Raw genomic sequence first — 19263 nt, forward strand, 5'->3', positions numbered from 1 at the left:
CCACCCAAATGTTTACGCAAAGAAAGAAGGCTTAACTTTTATTCTCGCTGTAGTATTGTTGTCATGGAGACGCTGTGTGTTTCTAAATACGGTAAGGGGCGTAACATTTCCATCTCATGCTTGAGGTATTTGGCCAATCACAACGCACTGGATAGCTGGCCAATCAGAGCACACCTCGCTTCTCAGAACGATGAGCTGTAAAAATCGGCGCGTTTCAGAAAGGCAGGGCATAGAGGGGCAACAATAATGTACAGTATGTGGAAAATAATGTGTTTTTTGAACCTTAAACCGGTAAAAAAGTCTGTTTTAAAGGGGTCATCGGATGCCCATTTTCCACAAGTTGATATGATTCTTTAGGGTCTTAATGAAAAGCTTGAAAACATGAAAACATGCTTTGGTTAAAATTTCTCAAAGGTAGTGTAAAAAATACCCCTTTTATCCTGTCAAAATCAGCTCTCTTCACAGCGACCCTTTTCGGTGCATGTCCCTTTAAATGCTAATGAGCTCTGCTAAGAATCTGAGAACGGCTTGATTTGAGAAAGGAGTTATCATTTATCGGGGAAAAAAAACACAGGGTGGTTTTTTATCATTATAGGGTGGTTGTGTACAAACACTACCAACACATATTTATGTTCAAACAACTTGTTAAGTGAATTTTGCATCCAATGATCCCTTTAAGCAGGTTTTCTGTATTTGACGAGTAAAACAAATCAAACATGAGCAGGAATGCAGATGAGCGTGCACGCCTCTCCTTAGCTCCTTACGAGCTGTTGTCTGATCAGCTTAGCGTGGAAAGGTTCCCGTTGGGCCGCCGGAGCTGCTCTCATCCTCAGGGTTTGGCAGGCAGACGCTCGTTATCCCGCTAAATGAGCTGACATGCTCCAAGGTGTAATTACGACTGCTGCGAGGGGCGGAGACTCACTGAGCTCACGCCCATTTGAAGAGATCTGATTGGCTCGCCGAGCAGCATCCCAGAGGCAGATGGGTAATGGGGCATGAGCATGAGATGTGAGATGAATAATAGAGGGTAATAGTGTCAGTGTGATGTCAAGATCGGCCGTCCATCAGACCCGTCACATCAGATGGTTCTCCTAGACAGCAATGAGACTAAATGGAGACTTGCGTCTCCAATAATCTCATGTGTGATTCCTCTAGAGTCTCAAATTGTGCTCAGATTTGAATTGAAATGCCAGAGATTAACTCAAACATTTGTGTCCGTGGACCACAAAACCAGTCATAAGGCAAATTTTTTTAAATTGAGATTTATTTAGGATAGGACACTATTCGGCTGAGATACAACTATTTGAAAATCTGGAATCTGAGGGTGCAAAAAAAATCTAAATATTGAGAAAATCACCTTTAAAGTTGTTCAAATTAAGTTCTTAGCTATGCATATTACTAATCAAAAATTAAGTTTTGATATATTTACGGTAGAAAATCTTTACTTAATGTCCTAATGATTTTTGTCATAAAAGAAAAATGTATAATTTTGACCCATACAATGTATTGTTGGCTATTGCTACAAATATACCTGTGTTACTTAAGACTGCTTTTGTGCTCCAGGGTCACATTTCTCATCAGGTCATTTGTATTTCTCTGATATCTCAATTTTTTTGCCTGGATAGCAGTGAGATCAAAGGGTTAGTTCACCCCGAAATGAAAATTTTGTCATTAATTACTCACCCTCATGTCGTTCCAGAACCGTAAGACCTTTGTTTATCTTCGGAACACAAATTAAGATGTTTTTGATGAAATCGGAGAGCTATCTGACCCTCTGAAATGTTCCCAGGACCAGAAACGTAGTAAATCCATCGGTTAAACAGTCCATGTGGCATCAGTGGCTAAACTTCAGCAATGAGATTAAACTGAGACCTTTGCCTGAGATTGGGTTTGCTCTAGAATTTCATGAGACATTTCAGTAATGTCTCAAACTGTGCTCAGATCTCAACTCAAACATTTCATTTCATTTGTTTAAAATCTCATTTGTTTCTCCTGGACAGCAATGAGATTAAATTGAGACTTGGGCTTGAGACTTTGTTTGCTCTAGATTTTCATAGGAGATCTAAATTATGTCTCAAACTGATCTCAGAAGTGCTAATAACTCAAACACGTTTTAAGTTAATTTGAGCATCTCAATTGTTTCTCCTGGACAACAATGCAAATAAATGGAGACTTTTGCCAGTAATCTCACATGTGTCTCATATAAAGTTTCAAAAGAGATCTCAATGTCTCAAATATTGCTTGGGTTTGCCAATAAAACTCAGAGATCTCAATATTAGCTCAAACATTCTTCATCAAGTCAATTAAAAAATTTTAATGACTCTGTCTCAGACTGTGCTCAGTTTGACCAAAATACTAAAATCTGCAACCAAAACTCAGAAATCTCAATATGACCTCCAACATTTCTCATCAAGTTATTTTAAATGTATTTAATATCTCAATTTTGTTCTCCTGGGCAGAAGTGAGATTAATTGGAGTGCAAATGGAGACTTTTGCTTGAGTCTTCTGCTTTTGTATCTGAGAAAAATACCTCAGTTATCTCATTTGTCTTCTCCAAAGTTTTAGAAACATCTCAACTATGTCTCAAAGTGTGCTCAGTATTTGCCACAATACCAAAATCTGCAATCAAAAGTCAGAAATCTCAAACAGTTTCCATTAAATTCTCCCAAAACCAACCTGAGCTGTTATGTACATTAATTTTATAGCTCTATAGCACTTGCTCTGTGACAACTGTCTGTTTTTATTTCTTCTGATGAAGTTTGGGAGAAACATCTGAGACGAACATCTGAAAACTGATAGCTGAGTCTCCTAAACTCTAAACGAGCAACTCTTGAGCCACATCGTTGGCATTTGTCACGGGTAAAAAAAGTGAGAATTTTATTCTCCTCAGAAAGGTTTTGTGTTAAAACAAGTGACGAGACGGTGATTAAAACACTCATTTATCCTGCTAAAACCAGACTTCTCACTGTCTGGATCGTGGAGCTCTGCAGCGCAGCGAGACAGAAACACAATCATGTGTCTATCAGCTCCTGTTAGAGCGGCACTCTTCTGATAGATGGATGTAGTTCAGCGACAGACACAAACGAGTCTCACAGGAGACGTCTCTGTCTGTCCGGACTTGTGACTGTCTGACAGCAGTGCTAAATCAGCCGTCTCTCAGACTCACATCAGCAGCATTTCTGCAGTCGTGAACATCTTGTCATGCGTCTCTAAACTGCTCTCTCTCTCTTTCTTCCCTCAGTACGATGGACGACTATTCTCCACACCAAAAGGTGAGAAACACTGTGGAAACAATGAAGAATTTACCTAAAAAATGAACATTTAGTGAAGTAATGAAATTGCTGAAATGAAGTAAATATATATATATTAAAAATAATATATATTTATATATTTCTTATTTTTAGGAGATTACTGGACAAATACTGAACTGTTCTGTATTCTTCCAGAATAAAGCGCTGTACCAGCAGCTGAGTCTGAAGGAGAACTGCGTTCCTCTCCGAGCATCTCCAGTCGAGAGCAAAGACGGTAATACTTCAGTCTTCTCATGTCTGGGCTCTTCTGATTTATTTTCTGATTTAAGTGCATGCATACATTACACTGTAATGCAGTAGTAACTGTCTCAGACACTGATCTGTTGAAATACATAAAAATTTTATTATATACAAACATATAAGAAAGCTGAACTGTAACAGAACCATTGCCAAAAATAAAAAATAAATCTGAAGTGAATTAAATACTGTTTTAGAAGATATTCAATGGTGGCCAAAATGATTAGAACACTAGTATTTAGTTAAAAATGGTTTTAAGTCAGTTATTTCTATCTTTTGCTGTAGTGTGTCAGAAGGAAATATCAGTTTACATTTACAAACATTCATTTTGCTATAAATTGTAATAATCCAGTGAGATTTTTGTCTGAGAACAGCCTGATCTGATCATCTTCCAGTCTGTCTGGAATGACATGAAGGACCAGAACGAACTGAAACAGACACAATCCAGAAGAACAACGTCTCCAAGACGCTTCGAGAAACCTACCTGCAAAGCTACAGTACTGTTAAACGTTTTAGGCACTTGTGTAAAATGCTGTAAAATGAGGAAGCTGTCAAAAATAATGTCATAAATAGATTTTCTTTATCAATTAACTTCTATCAACTAAACTAAATCAACATTTGGTGTGAGCATCCTCTGCGTTTAAAGCAGCTTTTGCCCTCAGTGCCCTTGAGCAGAGTTTCTCAGGAGCTTTGCAGGAAGGTTTCTTGACACACACAGTTGTCTTTAACAACTTGCTTGAAAATTGCTTTAGAATTTTTTAATTAGCGAGGCTTAAAAACACATGCAAATGCTAAACTTTCACGCTGGCCCTGGGTCATCAGGAACTCCTTATTGTCAAGCCTTGTTTATGCAAATATAAAGTTAATAATAAATGTAAATATTTTTAATATAATAATATATAATTGAAAATAGAACACAATAGGAAAATTGTAATATGAACTATTTTTTCTTTATGCAATTATAAATGTAATACATATTTTTAAAATCTTTTTGATATAATGAAATATAAATAAATAAAATAAAAAATAATAAAGCATCATGATAGAACAACACATTCTTTAGATATTTAAATAAATAATAAATCTTTTTATAATAATATAAAAATGTAAATAGAATATAAATGAATATAAAAATATAATGTAATTTATTCATCCTGTGATGTTGGGATGAAGCATGAATCCAGACATAATATTGACAGCGTCTCTGTGTGTGATTGGTTAGTTGTTTCAGTGATGTGCCGTGTGTATGTGAGCTGTGATTCCTATCTGAGCATGCGGGTGAAGCCTGCGGTCGTGGCTCAGGAGCTGCTGCATATCGTCTCTCAGCGGATGGAGCGATCCGAGGACGACATGATGCTGGTGGCACAGACCTACAGCGGAGGTTCATACACACACACACACACACACACACACACACACAGAGACACACAGAGACACACACACACACACACACACACAGAGACACACACACACACAGAGACACACACACAGAGACACACACACGCAAACACACACACAGAGACACACACACGCAAGCACAGAGACACACACACACACGCAAGCACACACACAGACACACACTCACACAGAGACACACAGACACACACTCACACAGAGACACACACGCAAGCACAGAGACACACACACACACTCACACAGACACACACACACACACACACACACACACAGAGACACACACGCAAGCGCACACACACACACACACAGAGACACACTCTGACCCTGTGCTCTGTCTCTCAGAGAAGCGTGTTCTTCAGCCGCATGACAGTATTTACTCGGAGTCTCTGGTGCCGCCGGGAAGACTGAGCGCCTGTCGCAGAGACCTCATCGAGATCCTGGTATGACAAACTAGCCCAGTGTGTTTGGTTTTGGGCCAGAACCTGATAAACATAACTCAGTGACGGTGTTTGTGTCTCAGCCGCCGCTGACTGAGTGTCCAGAGCTGGGACAGAAGCCCGTCAGACTGCTGGGCATCAACACGTGGGACGTCGCTGTGGCTCTGACAAATTTCGACTGGAGTCTCTTCAACTCCATCCACGAGGTGAAGCTTCTCAGATGCTGCTGGGAAATCACGAACAGGAACTGGTTTGATTTTACACCAGACAGCAGATGAAACAATTGCATATATATATATGTTATATTCATTTATATTCTATTTACGTTCATATTTTATTATATTTAAAAAATCTATTATTTATTTAAATATATATTGCAAAAAGAAAATTATTTATTTTGTTTAAATATTTTATTACATTAATTTTTTTAATCTATAGATGATAAATGCATTTTTGCGTAAAGAAAATGTAGTGCTATTATAATGTTTTTTTTTTATTCTGTTATTAAAATGTGCAAATATAAATGTATTGTATTTTAAGTGTATTATATATTTTATATAAAAAACCCAGCTAAAGTTGTTTTAAACTTTCAGATCCTTTATTTAATCAGGATCCTTTAAACAGATTAAGCTTATAATTGTCTCTCTCTCACAATAATTGTTTCAAAAACATTCCCAAAACCAAAATGGAATGTTTTTTGAAAATGTGTTATGATATATACTACTGGTTCAAATTTTGGGGATCTGTAAGATTTTTTTAAATCTCTTAAAAGATGTTTCTAAAAAATTAAAAATTAGAAAAATTAGAAAAAAAATTAGAAAATTATTTATTTTGTTTAAATATTTTATTACATTAATTTTTTTAATCTATAGATGATAAATGCATTTTTGCGTAAAGAAAATGTAGTGCTATTATAATGTTTTTTTTTATTCTGTTATTATATTTTATTATATTAAAATGTGCAAATATAAATGTATTGTATTTTAAGTGTATTATATATTTTAAGCATAAAAAAAAAAAACCCAGCTAAAGTTGTTTTAAACTTTCTAAGGAGAAACATTCAACACTTAAACAGGATCCTTTAAACAGATTAAGCTTATAATTTTCTCTCTCTCACAATAATTGTTCCAAAAACATTCCCAAAACCAAAATGGAATGTTTTTTGAAAATGTGTTATGATATATACTACTGGTTCAAATTTTGGGGATCTGTAAGATTTTTTAAAATCTCTTAAAAGATGTTTCTTCTGCTCACCAGAGCTGCATTTATTTAATAAAAAATGTAGTAAAAACAGTAAATATTATTAGTTTAGAAATGCTGTTTTCTGTGTGAATATGTGTTAAACTGTCATTTATTCTTGTGACACAAAGCTGTATTTTCTGCATCATTACTCCAGTCTTCAGTGTCACATGATCTTCAGAAATCATCCTAATATACTGATTTACTGCTCAACAAACATTTCTGATTATTATCAATGCTGAAAACAGTTGTGCTGCACAATATTTTTATGGAAACAGTGATACATTTTATTTTTCAGGATTCACAGATGAACAGAAAGAACAGCATTTATTTGAAATCGAATCTTTTGTAGCATTATAAATGTCTTTACTGTGACTTTTGATCACTTTAATGCATAAAAGTATGAATTTGTTCAGACATCATCACGCTGACCCCAGTGTTTCTCTCCTGTGTGTGCAGCAAGAGCTGATCTTCTACACGTTCAGTCGCCAGGCGAGCAGCGGACACACGGTGGCGCTAGAGTTCCTGCTGCAGCGCTGTAATGAGGTCCAGCAGTGGGTGATGTCTGAGGTGCTGCTCTGTCCCTCGCTCAGCAAACGAGTGCAGCTCCTCAAGAAGTTCATCAAGATCGCCGCGCAGTGAGTCTCACTTCACCTTCAGCACTCCTGTCTGTCCTGCAGTGTTACAGACATCAGGAAATACACCAACACTGATTATTATATTATTCATATATACAGAATAACAAATATTTGCATAAAATACATTCAAAATATTTTTTTTTATTTGCTTTATATTTTATTATTAAACGATAATGCATTTCATGAGGCATACTGATTGTTTTTGTTAATAATATTAATAAATTATATTTTATTATTAGTTTGTAGATTATTATTAAAACATAATACTGCTTTTTATGACAGATACTCATGTTTTATAAAAAAATAAAAATAATTACATTACATTTTATCTATTATTTTATTAAATGTATTATTTTATTGTTACAATATAATAAGCTTTTTATGACAGATATGAGTTATCTATAATACTATAAAGTGTTAAACGCAGACTATTTCACAGATATAAATAATACAAAAAACTGGAATATTTTATGTTAACTGGAATATATTAATATATTACAATATTATTTTCTGTTATTAATTTTTTTATTACATTTTAATAATGCATTTTATGACCGATACTTATTGTTTCTGTTTAGGACAATAATATTTATATATTAAAAATATTAAATACTGGTTATTCATAAATTTTATTATATATAATAAAACTGCTTTTATGACAGATACTGATTATTTATGTTTGATACAGTAACAATACTATATTATACATATACATTATTTATTAAATTGTAATAATAGATTATTTTATATGGTAACGCTTTATTTTAAGGTGTCCTTGTTACACGTAACATGTAGTTACTATTATAATTACAATAAATTATGCATAATTGCATGCAAGTAACCCTAAACCCTCATCCTAACCCTAACCATATAGTATAAGTACATTTAGTTAATTAATATTACTCCGTACTTAAATGTCTAATTACACTGTAACAAGGACACCTTAAAATAAAGTGTAACCTTTAGTATTATTATTATTGTAGTTGTTATTTTTGGAAGTTGTTTTGTCTGAATGGTTGTAAATGTGTCTAATTGTTTCTCTCCGGAGACTGAATTGTTGTTCATTAAAAGCTGCTCGTTAGAGACTCTCTGAATGAGGAGGTGTTTGAGTGTTTAGCACAGATTTAACTCCTCAGATGTCCAGTGAAGGGACTGTAGGCGTCCCGTCTGAGACGATCTGCGCAGACTGTGAGTCATGATGATTTACTCTGTGTGTGTGTTTCAGCTGTAAAGTGCAGAGGAACCTCAACTCCTCGTTTGCCATCATCATGGGTTTAAACACAGCCGCTGTCAGCCGTCTCAACCAGACCTGGGAGGTAAAGGCGCTCTACTCATTGTGTTTATAGCCTGTGCTCACCAGCTCTCTCTCACTGTTTCTGTCTCGCTCCTGCAGAAAGTTCCTGGAAAGTTCAAGAAGCTTTTCTCTGAGCTGGAGCTGCTGACTGTAAGTCAAACCCTGTCTAGAAAGACAACATAAAACAGCGCTCTGATAAAAAAAGCACAGATTTAGATTTGATGTCACATCAGTAACGTAAAGAGATTCGCTTGATTTCTTCCTCAGGATCCATCCATGAATCACAAAGCCTACAGAGACGCTTTCAAGAAAATGAAGCCGCCCAAAATCCCCTTCATGCCTCTGCTGCTCAAAGGTAAACAGCCTTACATTATTAAAATATAATAATACTGCTTTTATGACTGATGCTGATTAATAACATGTTTGTTAACATGCTCATGCTATAAAATATTGTATATTTATTTTTTTATTTATATTTTTTTGTAAAACACAATAATACTACTTTTTATGATAGATTCCGATTATTCTTCTGTTTATTGAAATAATATCAATATATAATTTTATATTTATAACTTTAGTTTATATTTATTAAAACTATAACATTTTATTATTTTAGTTTGTTTTATGACAATGTTTTATATTTTACCGATTACTGAATATTGATTTTTATGATACAGGTTCTTCTGTTTAATAAAATAATACTGATACATTACAATATTTTTTATTTTTTATTATTTTAGTTTATAAATATGAAAAATATAGTTTAATTTTAATTATTTTAGTTGATATTTTATTATTAAAATATAATGCAGTTGTTTTGTCAGATGCTTATTTTTTATATACTAGTGCTGCTTTTATGATCGATACAGTGTTATTCTCATGTTTAATAAAGTAATATATTAAAACTTAACAATTGCACATTATTTTAGTTTCATTTTATTTATTTTTATTTTAAAATTTAGATTATTATTATGTTTTATGACATTATTTTTGTTTAATAAAATATTCACATATTAAAAATATGTAATATTTGTAATTATTTTAGTTGACAATTTATTATTAAATTGTAATAATACAATGTTTTATATGACATATTGTGTAAAGGTAAAGGGCCCACTTCCTGTCACGTGACACAAATGCTTTAACTGCATGGCCAGTGATTAGTTTCTAAGTGTTGTAATGTTGTGACCTGTGATGGTTTTCAGATATCACCTTCATCCACGAGGGGAACAAAACATTTCATGATAATCTGGTGAACTTTGAGAAGCTGGTGAGTGTTTTGTGTGTCAGTGATTGACAGCTGTCTTCTTCAGTGTTACTGACGTTTGTCTCTGTTCTCAGCACATGATCGCCGATACGGTCCGACTCATTCGCCACTGTCAGACGGATCAGACAGGTCAGACATAATCATCATGCTTTTGACCAAAATCAATATCATTTAGCTTTATTCTGAGCAGAGACTGTATTTTTATGCAGATGTTTTGCAGAGACTTTTGGGTACAGAATCAATGCTGCCTTAGTATCTTTCAGAAAAAATGGGTGTTTGGCTAAAAATAAAAAATAGAATAAATAATAATATATTAAAATGTTTTTATGTACCATATACTATAATACTAAAGATTATTTATTCAGCTTTCAGATGATATATAAATCTAAATTTAAAAAAAAAATTACCCTTTTAACTTGTTTTGTGGTCCAGGGTCACATATTATCAGTCTGATTATATTATAAAAAATATATATATATATTTAAAATTGACAGTATATTTTAGCATATTGGTTACCAGCCATAAAGAATATTATATTTACTTAATTACATTTAAAAAATATTAAATATAAACAAATAGTACAAAAAAATCTTCAGGTCTCTTAAAATGATTAGCTATAAATGATGCTTGACTTGGCAAACACTAATGATCAGTTATTTGTATGAGCCGAAATGTGTGTATTAGTGGATTCCTGTTAATTAGGCTGTAATGGATGTCTCAGGTCAGCTCTGTGTGAAGCGTAGCAGTGCATTAGATCTGCGGTGAATCAATCTATGAACTGCATTGATTTCTGGTCTTCTCAGGGAACGAGCTTTCTCCGTCTGACAGTCCTGAGGTGCGCTCCAGCGTTCATTACCTTCACATCATCGACAATCAGCAGACGCTGTTCGAGCTCTCGCACCGACTGGAGCCCCGGGTCTGAGACACCAGCTGCTGGACTGAATCAGACTGAATCAGTGACTCTCTCAGTCCGCTCGAGCACAACACTAGTGTTCGGACAGCACCGTGAACTCTTGTTTCTTCATGTAAAAAATGACTGGTGGTCGATGAAAGCTTTTTCCTGTCCGTGGGGGAAAATGTGAACTTTTTCAGCATTGTTTTGTTGAAATGCAGTTGTCAATGTTATTTAACTTCTACCAGCACTCTGGACCGTATTTATATATGAATTTAGTACTTCAGATTGTTAGGGCTGGGCGATATGATCATAAAATTAATATTTTAATTTGTAAAAATATATAAAATTTTAATATTTAAATTTTCAGCCTTTTGACCATGTTTAGTGTATATTAATATTTATATATTTGGATTTAAAGGCTGATTTATTTTATTTTGGATTTACACGCAAACAAATCCTTGAATCGATTCATTGGTTGTTCAAACAATGTTACAAAGTTCAAATCAGAAACAGTGGCCAGAATAAAATCATCACAACATTGCTTCAGTCTTTAAATATACTAAATATAACACAAACAAATCATCTGAATCAATTCATCGATATAGACCGTTTGACATGATTCATGGAAATGAATCAAACTTAATTGCGTTTATCACTAAAGAATTTTATAAACACGAGAGCAAATATAACATGCAAACGAGTCATTGAATCATTTGATACGGACGGTTTGAACTGATTCATTAAAATTAATCAAACTTATTTGCTTTTTACTGCTACTGAAGTTCAAATAAACTTAAAGGCCAAATAAAACCAATCGCAGTTTTGCTTCAGTTTATGAATATATGATATTTTGTAAACACATAAACGAATATAACATGCAACTGAATCAATTAACTGAAAGTTTGAACTGATGGAAATGAATCAAACTTGCGTGTTAGTTGAAATGACAGACTTAAAGGTGAAATAACATCAACATGTTTCTTTAAATGTATGATATTTTTTTAAACAGAATATATATCGCCCGGCCCTACAGTATGAACTGCGAGTGAACGAACAAACACACCGGTGTCAAAGGTCATGCTGATGATGTCATATAGAGCCAAGTCCTCTCTTTACTCTGAGATCACGCCGAGTGATTTTCGTTGATGTTTGATATTGGAGCTGCTCCAGCCAGTGACCTGCAGTGGCGTGATCGTTCCTGTGAGCTGACAGTATTATTTCCTCGCAGCCGAGGCTCGTTTCGTGGAGTTTTCGCAGCTGAAGCTCATGCATGCATACTGTATTTGCACTTACATCTCTGTTTGTACATTATCGTGTAAGAATGTAGATACCTTTCTATCTGTAAAGAAATGTGGGTTTCTGTGCCAAGCACTATTCTGGGAGAGCAATGCAATACGAGGAGATTTTAATATTGTCCAATGTTTTCTAAAAGCCTTTAGCTGCAGCTATGAACCCATGGGATCTGAGTTGATTGCATCTGCTCTGATTCCTGATTTAATGGGAATTGTGGGTTTGTAAACGATCAGCTCAGGAAAGCGTGAGGTTTAGGCCGCAGGATATGACAGTATTTGTGAAATACTGGACTTCATCAGTTTCTTCACTGCCACATTCATTCACAGACACAGAATGTGCTGCGACTGAACACACACTGCTTTTCTTATATATATATATATATATATATATATATCTCTCTATGGTGTTATTTTGTGACCGACTGTGTGCCGTTCACAGATAGAGACGGGGATCAAAGTTTATGTCTGATGCTTTGGTGGATCTCACAAAAAATGTTTGAGTCACACATTTCACCCCAAAGAGTAATAAGTAAATAAATGAGAAACATTCTGTCCCAACACAGTTTTTATTTTTTATTATTTTTTTATTATTATATTTTAGGAAATTAGGTGCAGTACAACAAATGTCTGGGTCACCAAATAATGAAAAACATCCTGTACCCGATACAATTAGTCTTTCTTTTTTTCTTTTTCAAAACTTTTTAATTTCCCCCTTTTATTGTCATTTTATTTGATCAAATTAAATTCAGTACAACAAATGTCTGGGTCACACATTTTATTTATTATTTAAGTAGTAAATAAGTAATGAAAATGTCCATCCACAAAATGTTTCTTTAATTTATTTTTATTTTATTTATTAATGCTATGTTATTAAATTTAGTTCAGTACTTCATGTATGATTTACAAATGGAAATACTTTTTAATAATTTTGATTTTATTTATTTAGATTTTTTTTTTTTTTGTAAAATTAAATTCAGTACAGCAAATACTAGCATGATGTAAGGATCACAATTTAAATATTTTCAGGAATTTTATTGTTATTATTATTAATTTTATTATTTTGTTTTATTTATTTATTTGGGGTAAAATATGAGCTAGATCTTTTTTTAAGTTATGTATGGTTATATTTTTTTCTTTAATTATAATAATAATTAATTTTCTTTTCTTTTTTCACAATTCGAATACTTATTATTTTTTGCAATTTAGGAGGTTTTTTTAATGTGATTAACTGTCATGAAAGTGATGTCATAATGTGACAAAATATTTTACGTGAAAATGTAGTATGAATTATATTTATATAAATATATACCTTTCTTGGACAGTTTTTGTGAGATTCACTGAGTTCAGGGAGTTATTTTGAGGTTTGCTCACACAGAGGGTCCTGGTGGATTTCGGCTGGTCTTGTGCTGTAAAAGTGAACAGATTATTTTCTTTATGGATGAAACTGATCTGACCTGCCGTTGTCATCAGGAGCACAGAAAGCCACTGAGAAGACTAATATTTTGGGGTGTTGTTGTAATCTGCAAATGTAAATATAGATATGTTCTGAATATATGAATTAAATGTTAAAAAAGACAGAGATTCAAAGCAATATATTTACAGTCTGTTGCTATAGAAACCACACACGTCTTTTCTATAACCTGCATTTTTACAATAATGTTCAAAAGCAAATGTCAATAAAAGATTTATGTAACATTACAAGCTCTCTTTGTGATTATTTTGTGAATCATTAGTTATTAATTCCACTGTTTAGCCTGAAAATAGGAATGAATGTTACATGGAAAGAGCACATTATTCTTTATCATGGCTCAACAGCCTACAGAGATTGAAACCCTTGCTAGAGGCTCTTCTGTATTGCACACTGCAGTATTGTCCAGGTGTGATGGTAAAGCAGATTAAGCTTGTTTGCCAAACACCAAACATTCCAGAAAAAGCCTTTTAATTTTTAATTGCTTGAAGCCTTTTAATTCATCAGATGAACACAAACTAAGATCTAAATCATCTCTCTTCTTATAAGACAAGTATGGGATGTCCAAAAATGACACTTCAACAACTACACAAAATGAATATGACAGTAACTCATACAACGCGTTAATGAATCAATATTTGAAACTTGACCATCGTGTTCACTTTGTGTTGTTTCTGAAGTGGTCCTGTTCCCTTGCATTACGCGGACTAAACATCTTGGCTTGTGTTCATCTGAAGAAAGAAAGTCATGAGACGTGAGAATCTTAATTTTTGGGTGAACTATCACTTTTAATAGAAATGTGATGCACAGGTTAGAAACATATTCCAGACAGAACGCAAGAATGGGCTGAATTAATGAGGAGAGTCTTAGATTTAAAACATACAACATTAATGTTTCGAAACGCCACTTTTTTGTGTTGTTTACGTCACTGTCTTAAAGGATAATTACTCTTTTAATTGTTTATTTGGGGCATTTTTATTAGGGCTTTTTCTCAGAAAATATTGCTACATAATTATTAGTGACTAATTATATGAATTAATGAGCAAATCATGTAATTATTAAGATAAAAAAAATATTAATTGAGAGACCAATGACATTAAAACAGCTTATCCACGACCTGGTAAGAACATCACAACATCAATTACAATTAAGTAAACATCAGAGGTGTCAAAAGTATTCACATTCATTACTCAAGTAGAAGTATAGATACTAGGGTTTAAAAAAACTTCTGTAGAAGTTGAAGTATCAACTCAAGTTTTTTACTCAAGTAAAAGTGTAAAAGTACTGGTTTCAAAACTACTTAAAGTATAAAAGTAAAGGAAGGAAAAATAAATGCCATTAAGGACAAAAGCTTAGGCCGCGGCACAGGGGCCTATTGTGCACTACCCCACCTCCTCAAAAAAAAGGCCATAATGACTATAATGTTATATTAAAATGTTAATGTTGAAAAATGTGGGATGCACTAGGCTACCTGTTTCAGCCGGATATGTGCCCACTGAAAATGAACGCATTTTCGTACAATGCAAATACATTAAAATAACATATATGTGTACTACTGAGCATTAACGTGTTTCATGGAGCGGAAGATATGATGACTAGTTGCCTGTAAGTATTGTAACGGTGCAAAAAGTCAAACTTCAGAGGCATGCCATCAATAACCTTTATTGGAATGTAATGTACATCCAAGCTTAGCTGCAGGAATCTGTGAGGGCAACGGACGAAGAGAAAGCACCCGTTTGATAAATGAGCCAGTAGTGGAGAAATAATAACTTTTCACAAATAATCTTTTTTGAGTGTGATGTGATTTGTGTCATGTGCAGGTGCGATGGATCGCGTACAAACCAATAGGGTGTCGGAATGGTATAGGTTTATATTCTCATCCAACCACAATTCACTCTATCCGGATGGCGCCATTTATTTATTTTGAGCGATGAGCAAGGGCGATGCTAGGATTTTCATTTTAGGGGGGCTCAGCCCCCAATGATGGTATAATAATAATAATAATAAAAAAATATTTACAAAAAAAATTTATTAATAGGGTAGGATGGTAAACTAAACTTATTGCAGTATTCCACTGTATTGCATAGATGGGTATAACATCTGAGTACAAGCCAAATACAAGTCTACCTGATCTCACACACACACACACACCTGTTTACTGTCCAAACCAAAAATGTTACTGTTTGCATTACTAGTACAAATCTTTTTCTATGCTCAAGTACAAACAGAAAATTGTAAACATAAAACATCATATCACTTTAAACTTACACTGACTATCCATATTAGCAATATAAACAACACAGCTATAAGGCTGGACAATGGATTAAACTATGTGGGTGCTGTGATTAACTTTTAAAAGTAAAAAAAAACAAAAACAAACAAAAAAAAAACAGCAAAACTGAAGCAGTCTGTGAGAAGGACACACAATGTTTCAATCTCTGTCAATCACTCTGATATGCATGCACTGACTGAGTGCTGTCTGTCTTTAATCACTTCTATGCATAACTGTATGGTAGTTAATGCCACATGCACTGTAATATCAAGTTCTATATTGAAAGCTAAATTTTCAAATGAAAATAGCAATAACGTGATCGTTTTATAAAGTATGCGTATAATGTGTTAAGCATGCTGTTAGACCTCGTTTGTCATGATCTTGTTCTGTAAAAAAAAATAATACTTTTATTAAATTATTAGATAAGTCGAACGTTAACATGATAATCTGATTTTCTGTTTTAATACGTACCATTATTTTCTGAAGTCCTTAAACGACTAGTGCTCCGTGTGTTGATCAGGTATCCTTCATCTATTCGGAGACTGAGGAAGAGGAGGAATTACCACATGAAATACCTCAGGAACTGTTCCGCGAACGTGAATTAAATAGGAGACTTGATCGCGACGTGCTGAACTGTGTTAACCGGTACCTTGAGAGATTGTTTGACCTGGTCGGACAACCTTTATCTTACCGGGAGGCAGAAGAGATTGCGGCTAACGTGCAAGGTGATGTAATTTCGACTTTAAGAAATATAGCGTGTCAGCAACAACACACCGAGGCCTTACGACATGCGGCTGAATTTTGGAGAAGTTGTCACGAGCAGTTGTATAATGAATTCAGATGATTTCAACAGGCCATGAGCGGTGTACCGGAGGACGTCCGTGAACAGCGTACCGAGCGAAGACTTTCAGTTAAGGCTTTATCATTGATGTCTGAACGTTTATATCTTTTACAAAGAATGTTAGTAGATTTGCATGATCGAATGATGGATAGGAGATAATTATCCAAGTATGGTATAATTATTTTATTTTTTTATATCTTACATTATTTGTAAGTTACAGGTATTGGATTTTTTCATGCAATTATTAGTGTTTGTTATTAACAACGGATTGTTTTATTCATGTTATTAGTAGTTCATGTATGTTGAATTCTTCATGTATGTTCAATCGTCGCTGATTGTTTGATTTATATCTTTAGCATTTCATGCGTGTTGATTTGTACCTGCTTATTATTGTCTGTTTCTGATTCAATTTACACATTCTTGACAAAATATGATTTGACATATCTCCTTATGTTACATTGTGAACTGCTGTGGTGTTTTCAAGGGGCTGCGTAGTTCATCGTACATCATAGATGTACAGCATGAATGGTTGGGTATGTCTATAAATGATGGTGAACAGATTGGCGCGGGGCCGTCTAATGATGACGGCTCAGGTTATGACCCGTCAGCAGTAGATTTGGGTCTCACCCAAAATTTTATAGATAGTCTAATAAATGAAGGAGGTCATGTGGGTGACTTTACAATTATTCCAAGACCGAGATTTAATGGTTTAGAAATTCGTAGAACTTTAAATCTCCGCGAAATTGACACGGATGATTATGCTGCGTATAATATCTTTTTGCAAGATATTTTGAATGAGATCGTTGATTTTTCACGGCTAATGGGTGGCGAAACCGGTTTTATGAACATCTCTCTGCAAGGTGAGTCTCCCCACAGACATTAATGCAGTTCTAACACCAGATAATCATCATGACATCTGTACATTTATCGATCAAATCGAACGAGCTGCTCAAAGCAATGCAGATGCGGCTTCCGATTCTGCTTTACAGTTATGTGTATCGGTGGCGAGAAATAACCAAGGTGGAGGCCGTAGAAAGTTAAGCGACCTGGCTCATAATATGGTCATCCAAAAAAATAAGATGAATCTTTTCATCCCGAGAAATACATATCAGACAATATGTCTAGCACGTTTTTTAAATCCTCATAGTACCGAGCAGGAATTGGACAGAATAGCCAGCGACATACACACAACTCTAGGTTACGGGCCGCAAGATAAAATTGCGTTTCATGATGTATATAAATTCGAAATGGAGTCACAGATCGTGTTCAGGTAAATTGGATGTGTATAAAGATACAAATGAAACACATCAGAACACTGTGCATTTATATTTGCATGATGATCATTACTATATGATACATTTTTAAAGCATAGGGTACAGCTACGTGTGCGAGTACTGCTATCAAGGCTTTAAGGATCGTAACTTACATTATTGCAAATTTGTATGTAAAACGTGTAATAAGCAATGGTTGCAAAAATGGTTGCAGTATGAGGACTGCGTAAGATATTGCAGATCTGACTTCTGTTATCAAATGCATAGACAACCGCAAAGCGACGGTGTAAAATACTGTGATAAGTGTTGCAGACAATACAGAACAAAATGGTCAGGCGATAAACCATTACCCTATTGTGTGCGCCGTCCAAATGTTCGCATTGCAGTGAGATTCTGGTAGATGAAGGTCATCACGCCTGTTATATACAACCCCTAAAACCTGATGAGCATAGTGAAAAGTATGTCTATTTTGACTTTGAGGCGATGCACGAAAATGGAAAGCATGTAGCAAATTACGTGTGTGCCATTTCGCAAGACGGTGAGGAGTTTACAGCCGGAGGTGTTGATTGCGTAGACAAATTGGTTAAATATTTCAGACGGCCAAAATTTGCAGACTTTACGTTTATAATCACACAATGCATCAGGTTTCAATTCTTATATACTGCTCGAGTGTTTTACAAATCAGGGATTGGCGCCGAAAATTATACTCCAAGGATGCAGACTTGTATATATGTACGATCATGCCTTTAAACAGAGATACATTGACAGCTACAGCTTTTTGCCTATGAAATTGTCAAAAATGACCTCCGCTCTAACCTAAACACCGGCGAAAAATGTTTCTTTCCCCATCGATTTAATCATTTGCAAAATGCAAATTATGTAGGTCCTTATCCATCTAAAGATGATTATGGATACCGTACGATGTCTGACTTTGATCAGACAAAATTTGACAGTTGGTACGAGAGCGTGACAGGCCAGGTGTTTGACTTCAAAAAACAACTTGGAATGTTTTGCAAGAACGATGTTGTTTTGTTGCGAGAGGGCTGTATGAAATGTACAAACGTGGATCCCTTTGGGTGTGTAACGCTTGCCGGTTGTGCTATGAAGGCGTTTAAAACGCTTTTTTTATCCAAAGACACAATAGCCCTGACCCACAAAAAAATCTTAATCAGCACAAAGCTTATTCTACCCCGTCCATCCATTGGTTGAAATACATTAAAGCAAGCGAAAATGTTGATATTCATCACGCGTTAAATCACGGCGAAGTCAAATTTGGATCTTATTTTGTGGATGGGTATTTTGAGTTTAACGTGACAGAATAGCTTAGGAATTGCTTGGATGCTACTGGCATGAACCCCAGGGAATCGCTTTTTGGCGGCCGCACA

General features: G+C 34.7%; 1 protein-coding gene across 1 annotated transcript in view; it reads left to right on the top strand.

Moving 5' to 3' along the window:
* Positions 1-10879, top strand: part of LOC306847486 (rap guanine nucleotide exchange factor 5-like) — a gene marked incomplete at its 5' end in the record, with an annotated part of 72279 nt that extends 61400 nt beyond the window's left edge. Inside the window, 12 exons of the mRNA XM_079381428.1 lie at positions 3242-3272; positions 3447-3525; positions 4771-4929; positions 5307-5404; positions 5485-5607; positions 7100-7278; positions 8504-8594; positions 8672-8722; positions 8840-8927; positions 9778-9842; positions 9914-9968; positions 10643-10879. Coding sequence (XP_079237554.1) covers positions 3242-3272; positions 3447-3525; positions 4771-4929; positions 5307-5404; positions 5485-5607; positions 7100-7278; positions 8504-8594; positions 8672-8722; positions 8840-8927; positions 9778-9842; positions 9914-9968; positions 10643-10761 — 1138 coding nt within the window. The 3' untranslated portion in view covers positions 10762-10879. The remainder of the gene's footprint in view (positions 1-3241; positions 3273-3446; positions 3526-4770; positions 4930-5306; positions 5405-5484; positions 5608-7099; positions 7279-8503; positions 8595-8671; positions 8723-8839; positions 8928-9777; positions 9843-9913; positions 9969-10642) is intronic.
* Between the last annotated feature and the right edge of the window lie 8384 nt (positions 10880-19263).

This window comes from Barbus barbus, assembly GCF_936440315.1.
Source record: "Barbus barbus genome assembly, chromosome: 27".
Taxonomy (NCBI): domain Eukaryota; kingdom Metazoa; phylum Chordata; class Actinopteri; order Cypriniformes; family Cyprinidae; genus Barbus; species Barbus barbus.